The sequence below is a fragment of the Trichosurus vulpecula genome, chromosome 7 (genome assembly GCF_011100635.1).
Source record: "Trichosurus vulpecula isolate mTriVul1 chromosome 7, mTriVul1.pri, whole genome shotgun sequence".
Classification (NCBI taxonomy): domain Eukaryota; kingdom Metazoa; phylum Chordata; class Mammalia; order Diprotodontia; family Phalangeridae; genus Trichosurus; species Trichosurus vulpecula.
This window is the reverse complement of record NC_050579.1, coordinates 45,193,602-45,210,577: the sequence shown is the minus strand read 5'-3', so window position 1 is coordinate 45,210,577 and position 16,976 is coordinate 45,193,602. Positions and strand designations below refer to the sequence as shown.

At 47.2% G+C, this 16,976-nt stretch overlaps 1 protein-coding gene across 1 annotated transcript; it reads right to left on the bottom strand.

Moving 5' to 3' along the window:
• Positions 1-1,374: 1,374 nt before the first annotated feature.
• Positions 1,375-11,346, bottom strand: VPS72 (vacuolar protein sorting 72 homolog). Its single transcript, XM_036765895.1, has 6 exons — positions 11,123-11,346; positions 4,267-4,419; positions 3,941-4,055; positions 2,923-3,099; positions 2,428-2,572; positions 1,375-1,957 (listed from the first exon to the last, which is right to left on the bottom strand). Exons 1-6 carry the CDS (start codon positions 11,237-11,239, stop codon positions 1,570-1,572), a joined length of 1,095 nt encoding a protein of 364 aa, XP_036621790.1. The 5' UTR covers positions 11,240-11,346; the 3' UTR covers positions 1,375-1,569.
• Positions 11,347-16,976: the final 5,630 nt, after the last annotated feature.

Sequence of the window (16,976 nt, the reverse complement as noted above, 5' to 3'; positions counted from 1 at the left end):
ACTCACCCCCGATGAGGATCTCTGTGGGAAGAAGTCCTGGCAGCAACCCACACACACAGCCCACACCCTCACCCGTCAACGCCTCTCCTACCCCCTCACCCCCAACACAGCTGCCTGGGGCCCTTGCCAACATCTCTTGGGCCCCTGCCTAGTTCCTATGGAAGGAGGGGGTGGAGAGCTTTAGGGAAATTTCTCCCCCCTCTCAATCAGTCCAGCTCCTTCCTTAGACTAGGGAGAGCCTAGAGGGCTGAGGGAATGGGACACTGGAGCCAGCTGCTCCTCTTTCCCTGAGCAATAGGGGGAGGCTTGGGGGTGGGTAGGGGGAGGGTAGGCTGGGGCACTGTCAGAATTTCACTTCCTGTGCCTTCCAAACTTCTCAGTCCTAAGAGAGACCCGGGGCTCAGGGCTGGAGGAAACCTGAGGGACCCCTCCAGGTGCAAAGGCTGAGGAATTACAGAGGCCGGAAGGAAGGTACCAGGTCCCCAGCATTCAACTCTGCCCTTAAGTGGAAGGTGACACTGGCCCTGTTTGGGGGGTGAGGGAGGAATGACTTCATGCCTTGTAATATGGGATCAAGTTCTTCTAGAAACATTTGGTGGGGGCATAGGGTGGGGGGTTGGGGAGACACACGCAGACATACCCCCCACATCCAGACACACACAAACAGGGACACACACACACCCCAAACTTGAAATACCAAGAGTGTAAACCACACAGACCCTCAGTGTTGAGGGGACACACAACCTGAGTGACAGTGTTACATACATACAGTCGGCCTCCAACTCCCCAGGATTCCCAAGAAGTGCACTCTCCCACCCCTCCCCGGCTCCCCCACCTCTCCCCAGCTCCCCCACCCCTCTCACCTCCCCTTCTGTCGGTCTGTCTGCTCTGCCTGGGCACTGACCGGGCGGCAGGAGGAGCCCTGTGCTGGGGGAGGGGGCAGGGGGAGCAGTGAGCTCAGCATTTTATTATTTTAGTTCTGGCCAGGTGGGGGGTGGGGGTGGGAGATCGCATGTACACCCCCTCACACACCCAGCCCGGCCCCCAGCCCCCCTAGTGGCCAGTAGCAGCCATGGCAGCAGCTCTTCTCTACTCAGCAGAGAAGTGTTCTGGACACTGAATTCTAGTCCTGGCTGGGTCATCAGCAAATATTCAGAGACCACTTATGAGGTGCTGGGCAGTGAGGACACAAGAGGCATAGAACAATACAGCCCCTGCCCTCAACAGGTGTGCAGTCTGGTTGAAAAGACATGTGCGTGCCACCTCCTACATTAACTTATGTATTATGCTCAATCAAAATAATGGTAAGACATCTTTCACTGGCCATGGCACAAAGGTCCCTCCTCCTCCACTCCACAGAAGGCTTATCAGACAGGAGTTTTCCTATTTTTATTAGATTAAAAAATACACACGGGACATGGGCAGGTCACTTTGGGGATAGAGGGAAGAACAAGGTGTTCGAGATAGGTATGAGGGCAAGAGACAGATAGAGGGGAGGCAGGGAGGTGAGGTCAGTAAGGTCCGGGTGACAAAGGGCAAAGGAGGAATCTCTGAGGACCAGCCATGCTTTCATTTGATTATGATTTTCTGGCGGAGAGCCCGGGGCCCTGGCCCAGGAAGGGGCTCTGGAGGTGGTGGGCCGGGGCCCAGGGCAGAAGCAGCAGGTGGAAGTCCATGGGCCGTGATGTACTTCTTGTACGCTTCCCGGATGATCTTGAAGGCTCTCGCTGTGGCGTAAGGAATGTCTGTGACAGGATCTCGGTACAGGGCTGGACGGTGGGTCACAGGACAGACCTCACGCACAGGGATCTTGGGGGGTTTTCCCCTGGGAAAACACTCCTCAAATGTTGCATCATCGCTGAAGGTGATGAAAGTACGTGAGCACCGGGGAGGGGGGATTACCGGCCCCGTTCCAGAGTGAGGAGCCACTGTGGACACCAGAGGTGGTGGCTCAAGCCTGAGAGAGCGAAGAGACAAGAAGTCTATGAGTAAGAGGCAGAAACAGAAAAGCCTGTTGGTTGAACTGGGGGATGGACAAACATAAAAGGAAGAAACACAAAACGACAGGGAAAAAGTAAGCCAGGACAAAGGAAACTCCCTTGGGGGCAGCTAGATGGCTCAGTGAATAGAGCACCGGCCCTGGAGTCAGGAGGACCTGAGTTCAAATCTGGCCTCAGATACGATGCTTACTAGCTATGTGGCCCTGGGTAAGTCACTTAACCTCAATTGCCTTGCACCGCCCCCCCCCCAAAAGAAACAAACTCTGTTGGCCTGAGGAGAATAGATGGGAGAAAAGAGTGGGGTGGGAGGGGAGGGGAGGGGAGGGGAGGGGAGGGGAGGGGAGGGGAGGGGAGGGGAGGGGAGGGGAGGCGGGGCATGGTGATGCTGCAGGGGCAGGCAGACTTCAGGAGAACCTCTCCCACTCACCCCTCCACATCCACATTCTCCTCCTTGGGTCCCGGCTCAGCCAGCAGGGGCACTGTCATGGAGTGGTAGGTGATCACGGGCCCTGGGCATTTGCGCTTCTTGTGAACCTGCTTCTTCTTATCTGCCTCTAGACGCTCATAGTTCTCTGGGAGACGGAGGGGAAGTCAGGGCTTCCTGCTCCATGGGCACCTGCACCATCAGTGTTTCCCCCAGGCCATGCCTTCTGCCTCCTAAGGCTTCACTCAAGGCTTCCCTCCCTCCCGGCCATGCCACCCCACAGCACTGCAGCCTTGTCTGTCCAGAGCCTTCTCTCACTTTCCTGCCCCATGGCCCCCGCTTCACACCTCCCACAATGCCGGGCTCCCCATCCACCCTTGCCTCTCCCTGCTGTGTCTCTTACATCAAATCTCCGCCCCCCCCCCCCGGTCCTTCCTGTTTCCCTCTGCTCTCCTAGCTCCTGTCTCCCATTCTCCGCTTCTCATCTCCCCAGCTGACCAAGGGAACGAAGGTTGAGCTCCTCTGTGATCTTTGCTTCCCTGAGCAGTTCCTCTTGTGTCAGCGGTCGCTCACAGTGAGGACCCTTCCGGCGCCGTGACTGGCCCTGCCGCTCCTGAACCCGAAGGAATGTCTGGCGAGTGTGCTCAGCAGTTGACTGGCGCATGGACTTCCGGCCTAGAGACATTGAGTGAGAAAGTGGGAAATCTTGTACCTCAGGACCATTTCCTCCAAGAAGCCCACCCAGACCAACATTCTCTTAGCTCCTTCCCCCAAAACAACAAATCCCCAACAACACCTTTTCCCTTTCATTCACTTGTTAAACAAACCCTGGCTCTGCTACTTCCTACCTAAGAGGCCTTGGGCAAATCACTAGACTTGGCAAGCCTCAGTTTCCTCCTCTGCAAAATGAAGGAGTCAGGCTAGATGATCTCTGGGGCTCCTTTCTGCTCTAAGTCCTACGATGCTTTTACTCTGGATCAGCCATGCTGTTAGAGAAGACCTCAGGACAGATCACCTCAATGTCATCATTTACCATTAGCTTGTTTTCCTAACTCTGCTGTGATGCAGCTATATCAAATAAGGGGACCTTCTTGGAGCACAAGGAGATGTATCCCAGAAGCATGCTGACAGCCTGGAGTTAAACACTGGCTGTGTGTTTTCTACCAGGTGGCTCCTCCAAACGTCGGCTGTAAGGCGTTTATCTATGGACTAATCTCTTCTCACAACTTAGGCAACAGGTTCCCTAAGGGAAGGAACCGAGTCTCTATTTCACTCTGTGTCTAAGAGAGAGCTGCTTTATTCTGTACTCATGAGGAGGCCTCATACCTGTGAGCATCTAATAAACCCTGGGCTTATTCTTTTCTTTGCAGTCAACAACATGGTTCCACCACAATCCTCTAGGTCTCGTTCTGGACTGGAGGGGTAGATGGTGGGCCCTTCCAGAGCTAAGATGCAGTAAGACATTCTGATGATGAGACACAGTCTCCCCATCCTTTCCAAACAGGTCCCAACTCACTGTCAATGCCATCATCCTGCAGTTCCAGGGGTAACAGCGTCTTCTCCTCCCGTGCCTTCTGGGAGCTGCCAGCTGGGGTGCTTACTTTTCGAGGCCTCAAGCTCTTGATAGGCTCCTGGGGGCAGGTTGAGATCAGAGAGCAGGGGCTGAGGGGATAAGGAGAAGGAGCAAGAACCTGGGGCCTGGAGAAGGGAACCCAGACACTGAGGGAGTGGGGTTGGAATGGGAAAAACCTAGCAGATTGGCGAAAGACAGCAGGAGCTTATGGAGTCTGATAAAGATGGTGCTGGGACAGGCCCTCCCCAACCCCAGGGTCCCCACTCCACCTTATAGGCCTTGGTGACTACACGACGCTTTCTTCTTGGTTCATCTCCATCCCCGTCACTTGCTGGCTCATCTCCCTCGTCAATGTCAAAATCAGAGTCAACTTCATCCTCTGTGTCTGACTGGTCCCCCTGATATTCATCATCACCAGATTCCTGGAGGAGGAAGGAGAAAATGGGAATTTGGTCAGCACAGAACATTGTCACTCATGGATCAGGGACGTGACTCTCTTCTTCTTCAGTGGCTGAAGCACTGGACCTGGAGTCAGGAAGATGTGAGTTCAGATCCAGCCTCAAACACTTATTAGCTGTGTGACCCTGGGCAAGTCACTTAACCTGTCTACCTCAATTTTCTCATGTGTAGAATGGTGATGATAACAGTACCTACCTCTCAGGGTTGTTGTGAGGATCAAATAAGATAATATCTGTAAAGCACTTAACACAGAACCTGGCACATAGTAGGTGCTATAATTGAGTTAAATGCTAACATTATTATCATTATATTAAACTCAGCTAGGTGGCACAGTAGATAGAGTGCTGGGCCTGGAGTCACAAAGACTCCTCTTCCTGAGTTCAAATTCAGCAGCAAACATTTACTAGCTGTATGACCCTGGGTAAGTCACTTAACCCTGTTTGCCTCAGTTTCCTCATGTATAAAATGAGCTGGAGAAGGAAATGGCTAACCGCTCCAGTATCCTTGCCAACAAAACCCCAAATGGTGTCACAAGGAGTAGGACATGACTAAAGAACAACAAAACCCCTCCACCAAGAGGGCTACCCAAACACTCTACTTGGGGCCCCCATCCCTGCTTCCAACAATAACTTCTAATTCTACCTCTGATACTTATGATTTGTGACTTTGGATAAGTTAAATCTCTTAGTCTCGGTTATCTACTCTGTGAATACTGATACCTACCCTGGCTGCCCCATCTGCTTGTTGTAAGAATTAAATAAAATGATGGCTAGGAATATGTTTTGGAAATATGAAAGCTCTCTTGGGCTTGATTTTGAATCCAAAGGCTAGGGCTTTGAGGCCTCTTGGTGCCACCCTAGGCAAGCTGTTTAGTCTTTGAAAGTCTAGCTTCCCCATCTAGAAAACGAGTTTGCAGCTCCAAAAGACTCATGATGGAAAAAGCCATGCACATCCAGAAAGAGAATTATGGAATCTGAATGCAGATGGAGGCAAACTTTTTGCTCTCCTTTTTTTTTCCTTCTTTTTTGGTTTCATTTCTCCTTTCTCATGGTTATAATTCTTTTTTACAATTGGACTATTATGTAAATAAGTTCAATGTGAAGATATATGTAGAACCTACATTGGATTACATGCCATTTTGGGGGGAGGGGGAAGGAGAGGGATGGAGAGAAAGTTTGGAACCCCAAAACTTGTGGAACTGAGTGTTATAAACTAAAAATAAAAAATAAATTTATTTTTTAAAAATGATTTTGCACAAGATGTCATAGGAGAGCTCCTTCAGCTCTAAAATTCTATAAATTTTACGATTTTTCCCTCTTCTAATCTTCCATAGCCATTTGTTCCTCTCTTGTACACTCACTGTATTGTGCCTTGCATTAATGTTAATTATATATGTAATTCACGTCTATAATCTTCATCGATGGGCTTTAAATTCCTTGGGAGAGCACATTTTACTTTTCACTCTATACTCTACGGTGCCTTGCAGAGGGTTGGTACAGAATAGCCTTGAAATGTCTGTTGAGTGCTCGCCGTCAACAAACATTTATCAGGCACCAAATGTGTGCAGGAGAGTAAGCTGAAGAAGCCACAGTGTCACTGTCAAGGATTTTACAGTCTGGCTGAGACAGCATGTTATAATAAGAGCTCACAACCACGGAGGCCTTTTCCAAAAAGGTTTACAGAGTATTTTACACTCACTGCTTTATCTGATTCTAAAAACAAGGCTGTGAGGTAGGGAATACAACTATCCCCACGTTACAAATCAGGAGACTGAGACTTAGTGAATGTAAGTGATGGTAAGTGGAAGAGCTGACATTTGAACCCGGGTCCTCCGACCCGCAATCCAGGGCTCCTTCCAGTACGTCACACTGCCTATGGAAAGAGAATTAGTAATGAAGGGTACGTAAGGAAGAGATGTGGGCCAAAAGTGCTGTCAGATTTGGAGGGAAGGTACCCTCGGTAAGGGCTGGAGTAATAAGGCCCGGCTTCCTCCAAGAGGCACAGCCTGAGTAAGCCCTGAAGGAGAGGTAGAGAGAGGAGGAAAGGGCAGGAAGTGTTTAAGGGTGGGCAAAGGTAAAAGCAGGAATAGCTATGGCATCATTTTGGGACAAGGACAATGATTAGACTAGCCTGCCCGAAGGAAAGGATTCATGTAGGTGAAAATAAGAATAAAAAGGTTAAGTTGGAAATATGTTGTAGAAGGCCTTGAATGCCAGACTAAGACATTGATCTGGAAGATAACAGGGAGCATATGAAAGTTTTTGACCAGACAGGGGGTGAGGATTGGTTAAAAAAGTGTGTTTTAAGATTAATCTGGTCGTGCTTGTAGGGCAATCTGGAAAGACTAGAGGCCCCTACAATGACAGGACAGAGGCCTGATGTAATTAATGAAGTAACGAAGGCCTGGGCAAAGGTGGAGGCAGCATGAATTGAAACAAGAACCAGCAGGAATTAATAATGACCAGATATGGGGAGAAAGGAAGAGGTCAAGGATGAGCACAAGGGTTTTGGCCTAAAAATCTGGGAGGATGATGGTAGGACTGACTGAAGAGGAAGTGGGTTCAGAGTAAAGGTTATGAGTTCAATTTCAAACTATAGTCTCTATGGGCTGGTGCATAACATCAGGGCATAGGTTTGGATGACCTTGGGAAAGTCAGAGAATTTTCAAAAAGGAGTTGGAAGAGAACTTAGAGGTGGTTGGTGCCAAACTCCAACAGAAACAGGGGCCATCATGATCCCTGCTGGTGCATGTTGACTTAGAAAACCACGTATTAACATCATCTATGTTTTACTGTATTTTTATTTATTTTATTCAATATTCTCTATTACATTTGAATCTGGTCTGGATAGTATTCACGCATGTTTGACACCTCTGATTTAGACTAATCCTTACCTAATGTTGAAACCCCCTGTAAAACATCTTCAACATGTGGCTATCCATCTTTTGCTTAGACTTTTCTAATGATGGGAAACTTACTTCTTCATGAGGCAGTCAAACCGTTTTTTTTTTTTTTTGGATAACTCTAACTGGTTAAAAAAAAATCTTTCTCATGTGGCATTAAAATTTGCCTCCTGCAACTTCCTAGTTTTTTCCTCTGGAGCTAAACCCAACAGGTTCAATCTCTCTTCCATATAACAGATGTTTAAATATCTAAAGATATCTCCTGACTGAAGGAAAATTCTCAAGGTTTAACAACCCTCAGTTCTCCCACTATCGCTCATGAGATACGGTTTCCAGACTCTTTTCTATCCATGTTGCGCTTTAATGGATCTTCTCCATTTGTCAGCGCCTCTCTTAACTGTGATCCTCAGAGCTAAACCCACTACTCCCAAAGAAGACTGACTGCTACAGAATGTGGTGGGATTATCACCTCCCTCTCCCTGAATACTCTGCTTAATGCCGCCTAAAATCAAATTAGTTTTTTTTTGGCAGCCATGTCTCAGTGATGATTTGCATTGAGTTTTAGTGAATGAACTAGGGATAACGCCCAAGAGTTAGGTTCGAAAAATTAAACTGCACAAGAACAAGACGGGGGAAGGAGTGGTTACCTAAGAGCTCCATGAAAAAGATGTGGGGGCATCTGCAAGCTTGAGGCTAAACATGGGTCAGTAGTGTCATGTGGCACCCAGCTAAGCTGCCACCATTATAGGGCCACCTGAGAGGCCTAGGGTCTAGTCCCATATTCAGTCATGCCTGTTTCAGAAGGATAACTGACAACCTGGCGATCATACCTAAACAAGTGACCAGAATGGGGACGAGACTGAAAAACGTCAATCGGCTGAAGGAAATAGGATGTTTAGCCTAGAGAAGACTAAGGGAGGGTACGGTAACTGCCTTCAAGTACCCGAGAGGCTCTCAAGCGGAAGAGGAATATTTGTTTGGCTTGGCCCCAGAGGACGGGAATGGGAGCGATGAATGCAACAAACAGAAAAGCAGATTAACGTTAAATGTAAAGAAATATCTCCTAGCAATCGGAGCTGTCCTAGAACTGGGATGTGCTGTACGTAGGGGGAAGTGCTGAGTTTCCCATCACTGAAAGCATTCAGTCAGAAAGTTGAGTAAAGCACTTGTCAGGAACACTGGGGCAGGGGGATTCCCATTTGGGCACAGGTTGGACTAGATGAACTCTGAGATCCCCTTCCAACTCTGTGATTCTTTGAAATTGTCTGGATCTGTTTTAAATGAACTGCTGTTTCATATGAACTCTCCTATTCTGTACCCATACAGTTGAAGTTTTAACGCTGGAGCTGTGTTTTATTTTACATTTGTGTCTGCTAAATTTCATGATACATCAACAGGCTGGAAGCTCTGAAGCCTAAGTATGCCATCCAGAACTTCTTCTCAGCTTGGGGCTATTTACAAATTTGATAAATAAGCTATCTGTGCCTTCATCCCCATCTTTGATGAAAACTATAGAACAGCAAGAAATAGAGGACAGAGTCCCAAGTGAGAAGAGCTATTAACCCAACATTTTTTGGATAAAAGGCTCCAACCACCTACAATTCCACTTAACAGCACTACCATCGAGCTCCCATCTCTTCATCTTGTACATAAGGATCTCATTAAGAATTCTTGTCAAATGGTTTCCAGAAATCTGGGTTTACTATGGCTACAGAATTCCCTTGAGAACCTCTTTTAAAAAGGAACCAAACACGAAATGCAAAGAACACCGAACTTGGAGTCTGATGACCTAGATTGAAATCCAGACTTTTTTGCTTACTACTTATGTAACCCTGACTAAGACCTGCTTTTCCTTATACATGCTTGAAAAGGTTAGACTACGTGACCTTTATAGCTCTAAATTTATTTAGCCCCATCCGGCTCTAAATTTATGATCCTGTGAAACGAAGTCAGTCTGGCATAATAATAATAATTGCTAGCCTAGCGTTTATATCATGCTACCAAGTACCAGGTGCTGTGTTAAGTAAGCACTTTACAAATATTCTCTCACTTGATCCTCACAACGACCCCGAGGAGGGAGGTGCTTTTATTACCCCCATTTTACAGTTGGGGAATCTGAGACAGAGGTTAAGTGACTTGCCCAAGATCACACAGCTAGTCTGTGATGCTGGATTTGAACTCGAGTCTTCCTGACTCCGGGCCCAGTACACTACCCACCGAGCCACCTTGTTCTTAGTAATTACCATCGTTTGTTCTCATGCAATTCAAAGTTCACTCTGATCATCCCTTCCCTAATGTTCAAAATCTAATTGTTTAAATAATCTCCAAACTGCTGAGGGTCCCTCTTCTATCTCCCGGCGGACAGGAACACTACCCCTGAAGTTAGTGGTGTGACTCTGGGAAACAATTTGTAAATAAGCAGTGCAGCACAATGGACAGAGCTCTGGACCTGGAGTCAGGGAGATCTAAGGTCAAATCTAACCTCAGATACTTACCAACTCTGTGACTCTGGGCAAGTCACTTAACCTCTCTGGCCTCAGGTTCCCATCCTCAAATAGCATTGTGGTGGGGATAAAATGAGAGAATATTTGTAAAGTGCTTATTATTATTTGACTCCTTGGAGCCTCAGTTTCCAGTTTCCTCATCTCTACAATGGGGATGATTAAAGCATCTATCTCATAGGACCAGTGTGGGACACAGATGAGTAATATTTGTGAAGGACTTAGCACAGTGCCTGGTGCATAGTAAGCACCATATGAATGTCAGCTATTATTTAACCTCTTGGAGCCTCAGTATCCAGTTTCCTCATCTGTAAAACTGGGATGATAAAAGTACCTATCTCATAGGACTGGTGTGGGACTTCAATGAAGTGTCTGAAAATGGCTTAATTAGTACAGTGCCTGGCACATGGTTGTTCTTTGTCCTTCCTTCTCCAAGATGACCATGACATCAGGGAGGTGATGCCATGACATGCAAGCGAACTGGATTTAAGTGAGGGAGGGCTGTGCAAAGTCACCAGCCTCACTTTCTCTTCCAGAGCCAATCTGGGTACGGGTCAGCTAGGTGGTGCAGCGGATAGAGCACTGACCCTGGAGTCCAGAGGATACTTACTATCTGTGTGACCCTGGGCAAGTCACTTAACCCTGACTGCCTCCTCCACCAAAAAAAAAGAAAAAAATGAATCACTGGAATCTCCCGAAACATAGTAAGCACTATATAAATGTTAGCTATAATAATAACAATTATGCATACTGCATTTTGCAGTCTTTAAAATTCACTGTAATTCCTCTGGGAGTAGATGATGATACTGACAGCCGGCATTAAGCACCTTATTAATGAAGAGTCTCTCGTTTTATTCCCACAACAACCCTGGGAGGTGGGTGCTATTAGGAAATAATATTTGTAAAGCGCTCCATAAACGCTGGCCATTGTCTTCGTCGTCGTCGTCATCCCCACTGCGTTCAGGTGAGGAAACTGAGGCAGACGGGAGTGAAGCGACTTGCCCAGGGCCACCCAGCTGGTGAATGTCAGAGGCTGGACTGGAACCCAGGCCTAGCGGATGCCTGATGCCCGGGACGGTGAAGGATCCAGAAATACAAACCTGGCCCTCCCCTCGCGACCACTGTCCCATGGAGGAGCTGGGAAGGGCGAAGGCTGAGGAGGGGCGCCCCTCCCCCCCAGCTCTCCTCTCTCAGATCCCACCCCCGGCCCCTTTTTCAGACCCTTTCGCGCGGCCCCGCCCCCTCCCCGGGCCCAGCTCTTGCCTCTGTGAACCCCCCATAAGTGGTCTGGTAGAACTCATCTTCCTCCTCCGCCTCCAAGAGCCCAGACAATCGATTCCCTGCGGTCTTCCGGGGTGCTCGGCCCCCGGCCAAGCTCATCCCTCCTCCGGCCCCAGCCGTCACCGGCGGCGGCCCCGAGCTCGCTCGGCGCTCGGCGCTCTCCGCCTGCCCAGCCTCGCCGCCGGAAAGGGGAAATCGTCACAGGCAGAAGCAGCCGAGCGCCGAGGTGAGAAAGGAGCCGAGCTCCGGAGCGGCCCCGCCTCACTCACTCCTCGCCCCGCCCCGCTCCTCAGCCCCGCCCCTCCCTCTGTACAGTCCGGCCTCCTGGCAGGGAGCCTGGACAGCTCCGCCCCCTTCCCTCTAGGGCCGCCTACTTCTCCTCCCCCCACCCCCTCAAGCATTCAACAATTTCCAGTAAACTTCTACGTGAGAGGCAGCTGGGTCTGGGCTCAAACTGTCCTTGCGTGGTGGCATTTGAGTTGGAAGACTGTGTCACTGAAAAGAACAGAAACAGTCTCCTAGCGAATTAGTGGCAGGAAGGGACTAGAGTCCAGGGCATCTAATTCCCTGCTGGGTCTCTTTCTAACACACAGTGGTCTGCTTTGCCTGTCCTGGTCTCCCAAATCTTCCAAGCTTTCTTCACCTTTAAAAACAGGGAATCAGATAACCTTATCAAGGACTGGCTTGTCAACAAAGCTGTTAAAGATGGTGTGTGGACGATGTCAAAACGAGGAAATGCTTATGTGAAACAATGTGTTAAGAACATAGATTAAAAAATGGCCATGAAAATAGCACTTATCATAGGACTGGTGTGAGACTCAGGAAGTATTTGTAAAGTGCTTAGCACAGTGCCTGACACATAGTAAGCACTATATAGAAGTTAGCAGTGATTATTATTATCATTATAATACATAAGGTGCTCTGCAATCTTTTATGTTTGTTACAATTCCTCTGGAAAGGATGATGATAGAATTTGTACAGCACTTTAAGGTTTGCTATGTATATATACGCAGCATATATAAAAATACATGTATGTATATATAATGCAATATTACAAAAATTAGCTTCTTTTAAGCCTTGGGGGAATGCAAGGTTCCTATGGTTTTCTTCTCTTCAGCTTTATGGACAATATTTTAGATGAAAAGTTATAAATTCAGTCACAAGCTCCAAGATCCTACGTTAGAAAATTCCTAACATTGAGACAGAGATCAAACTATTTGCCTTACTCTTCATATATGTGTGTGTTTGTATATATACATATACACACATGTTATATATGTTAACTATTAATATAGTTAATATATTTAATAATTAATATACAGGCATATATTATATACACACATATAGTTAACCTATGGCCTCTTTATGGTTTAGGCAAAAATCAATTCACTAGAAATATTTGAGCAACAGGTTATACTATAGTGTCTGTGGATAGATGGGCACGAACAAAGTATGCAGGCCCTTCACACTTGGTTCTGATTGATTGATTCAATCAAGAACCGTTTTGGTTTGGAGGGAGAAGGCAGGGCAATTGGGGTTAAGTGACTTGCCCAAGGCCACACAGCTAGTAAGTGTGTTAAGTGTCTGAGGTCACATTTGAACTCAGGTCCTCCTGACTCCAGGGCCAGTGCTCTACTCACTGTGCCACCTAGCTGCCCCAAGAACTGTTTTTCCTTTTTATTAGGTGAGATAATCAATGGAGTCTGACCCTTATTCAGATTAATAAAGATCAAAATATAATTTCACAGAACCACAGAGATTTAGAGCTAGAAGAGATATCACTGGGCAAAGTAGTCTAACCTGTAAGGGGTAACTAGGTTAGAGTTAGATGCTATATTTTTTTCCTGTAAATTTACTTCAGTTTCGTAATTTTAAAACAATTGTGAGGGAGAGAAAAGATTCCTAAACTCCTTGCTTGTCCTCTGTCCCCTCCACCTGTTTTTCATCCAGACTCACTAAACTGTCCAATATTTTGGAGGGTGGTCATATCTGGCCTCCCTAGTAGAGGGATGTGTATAATAATGAGAGCTGACATTTATATAGCATCTTAAAGTTTGGAAAGTGCTTTGGGGATCAATCAACTGTGCCAAACTGTCTCTCATACATGCAGGATTGTCTCTATGATTCTTTTTAGAGGCACCATTCCATTTCCCCTTTTCTAGTGGAAATGGAGATTAGCCCCTTTTCCCACTTCCTGAAGAATACAAAACCAACCTGCCCTACCCTTACCCCCACACCCTGCCACATCATCCTGTGTCCTCATGCGCTATGCCAGGAATGTTGCTAGGGAAGATCAGGGATATGACTCAAACAGAATGTTGCAGAGAAGGGGGTGGAGGGGCTGCCTTGCCTGAACAGCATACCGCCCCTGCATGAGTCAAGATTGAGAAGGAGGAATCCCCTCATTATGTTCTTGCCCATTCCCCGACCCCTCTGATTTAGTTATGAATATATAATTGCTCATTACTGTGATTCCTTTTCTAATACATGGAGAGAAAACTAAGATTTCCTAGGCCAGAATGAAACTGCAAGACAGAGGCCCCCATTGGAGCTGTTTTTGTCATCCAAATCCCACTCTTTCCTGGATTCAAATGTATTGCTGAGGCCGATGGGTTTCCTTCATATGGCTGGATTCCATCTTGCTCAGACTCACGGAGAGATGTCCAACTTTAATGTAATCTCGGCTTTATACTCATAACTGCTGGTTGTAGAAGTAACTCAGCATATGAAAGGAACCCTAGGCTCCTTGGGGAGGTATTGTCTTCTGTGGGAGAATTTTCACAGGAATGTAGTGGCCCTTTTCGAAATCTCCTACACTCATAGCAGCTCATGGAATCATATCCAACCCTCTCCTTTTACAGATGAAATAAAACAACTGCAGCTGATGGTCCAGTAGATGGAACATCAGGCCTGGAGTCAGGAAGACTCATCTTCCTGGGTTGAAATCTGGACTCAGACACTTTCTAGCTGCGTGAACCTGGGCGAGTCACTTAACCCTGTTTGCCTCAGTTTCCTCATCTGTTAAATGAGCTGGAAAAGGAAATGGCAAACCACTCCAGTATCTTTGCCAAGAAAGACCCCTAAATGAGGTCTCAAAGATTCAAACAGGACTGAACAAGAACAGAAAAGGTAAGTAATTTAGTCAAAGCTACTCAGCCAGTCCAGCCAGGATTGTAACCCAAGTCCCCTGCCTGACCCTAAATTCAGTGGTTCTTCTAACATACCAAACGACCTTCCTTCTTCTCTCCTTTGTACATCTTGAGCTGGGCAACCTAATATATGGGGGGAAACAAAACAAACAAACAAAACCAAAAAGTCCAGTAGATGGCAGCAGGGAGCAATTACTATAGTTCTTGACTTCTCATAGGCATAAGAGATAGCAAAGTTCATTTGGTGCATATTGGTTGGTTGTAGTCTTCCCTTCTCCAAGAAGACCAAAATGACATCACTATGTTAGAGTCAAATTACAATGCCTCCGACTGTGGCTGATCAGACCAATTTGAGCTCAGAATGCTCTAACACAGGTCGGGAACAAATAGTCTGTGTGAACATTTAGGGTGGATTCTCTAAATTTGCACATCTTGCATTTCTTTTGAGTTACTTCAACTCTGCTTTGCTGATAGAGCACAGCACCTTCTCTGATGAGGGCATACCATATGGGCAGTCCTGTGCCAGTGTCTCCCATGTCATACAATCAATTCCAAAGTTCTTTTTTTGTTTGTTTAGTTAATTAATTTTTAGTTTTCAACATTCACTTTTATAAGATTTTGAGTTCTAAATTCCCCCCCTTTCCTTTTCTCCTCCCCAAGAGACAGCACGCAATCTGATATATGTACAATCATCTTAAACATATTTATACATTAGTCACGTTATGAAAGAAGAATTGAAACAAAGGAGAAAAACCACAAAAAAGAATGAACAAAAAACAAAAAAAGAAGATAAAATAGTATGCTTTTGATGTGCATACAGATTCTGTACTTCTTTCTCTCTGGATATGGATAGCAGACCTTGAGAGAGTCTTTGTATTGATTCTTCAGACCACCATGTGAATACTTGCCCTGTGTGAGTTCTCCATCTTTTTTAGGCAAGCTTATGTTTGGCATTCAAACAGTGTGGCTAGCTCATTGGAGATTCACTCTCTGCAGTAGAGTTTGAATGCTTGGCAGTTTGTTAGAGAAAGGACCTTTGTGTCTGGTATCTTAGCCTGCCAGGTGATCTTCAGAGTCTTCCTAAGACAGTTCAAATGGAAGCCATTCAGTTTCCTGGCATGGTGCTGGTAGATTGTTCAGGTTTCACAGGCATACAACAATGAGGTCAGCACAATGGCTCTGTAGCCCTTCAGTTTGGTAGTCAGTCTAATACCTCTTCTCTCCCACTATTTCCTTCGGAGCCTCCCAAACACTGAGCTAACTCTGGCAATGCATGCTTCAACCCAAGATAAGCTTATATAATTCATGGGGTGCATATATGTATGAGGCAGATGTCCATGACGTTTCAGCCCTGACATTTCTTCCTCAAGAGAAAACTGAATTATTGAAATATTAAAATGGAGATAGGGAAGAAATGATCTTGAAAATACTTAAACAGGATTTCTCTGCTCTCCTCCAAATTTCCACAATACTTCTGGCAATCTTTGTTGAAACTGAATAGACCTAATACAAAGATGACAGGATGAAAATGTCAGCTAAAGCTCTCTGTCTTATGCCTATTTTTCTTTAAACCTACAAGAATTCTTGACTGAGAACAAGAGCGGCACGATGACTTTTAGTTGGGGTCAGATGACCTCTGATACGATCCACTGATTACGGCCTTCTGAGCGTGGTGACTTGCACTCATTCAACCATTATATAAGTGCTTACTACGGGCACGTTTTGCTTGGCCAGTGGGGCATGGAGAAGTATGCGATGGGACGTGTTCAGAAGCCTGTGAGAGAGGCATGACAGCTTCAGAATGAGTCCAATGAACGTGTGTCAAATGAATGAACATACGTGAAGATAATCGTGACGAATATCAGGAGGGTGGGGACCACATAGGCCTTTGAGGTGGGGCTCTTGGAACTTGACTTGTGAACTCGCTAAAAGTTCCTAGACTTGTGAATTCTCTTGCAAAGGGCTTTTTCTTCCATCAGTGCCCTTTGATTAACTGAACGCTAACTATATACTCTGACTCCTAGCCCACTCCTAAATGACCCACCCAGGCCACCATAGTGTAGGAAGGCCAAGCGAGTTCGGCTTCCCCTCCCCGCCCCCCAGAGCCTCCCGGGATTTGCTGGGGCGTGTGAGGCTCGCGTCATGAGACCTCCAGACGTGCCCAGATTGGTCTCGCCGTCCCTTGGCTCCCGCCCACCGAAAGTGTGGGCTGGAACGCGAGCGAAGTAGGGCGGAGAACAGGCGCATGCGCGGGCTCCGGATTTTCCTAGACACCCAGTGTGGCGCTCCGAAGTTGGACGATAAACAAGTCTCTGGAAGGGGTTGGGATTCGCTCAGCAGGGGACTTCTCACGCCCCCTTTTTTCTTTAGGTGTGGTTCAGCCCGAAGGCGTGGCCCAAGCGGTCCGGGCGACACCAAAGAGTTTCCAGGGTGGAGGGGGAAAGCAGATCCAGTTGAGATCTTTACGGTGTCGGGGCCCGAGAGCGGGGGCGAATCCCCCTGTGCCAGACGAATGGTGCGGTCCTGAGCCGGGTCCGGAGCCGGCCGGACGCGTCTGAGTGAGGCCCTCGAGGAGGGGGCGCCGGCCGGCGGGAAGCGGGCTACCTGCGGAGCCTGCCGAGGGAGATTCGTCTCCAGGAAGGGGAAAAGCCCGATCTGCGACGGAGCGAGGGCGCCGGGGTGGGGGG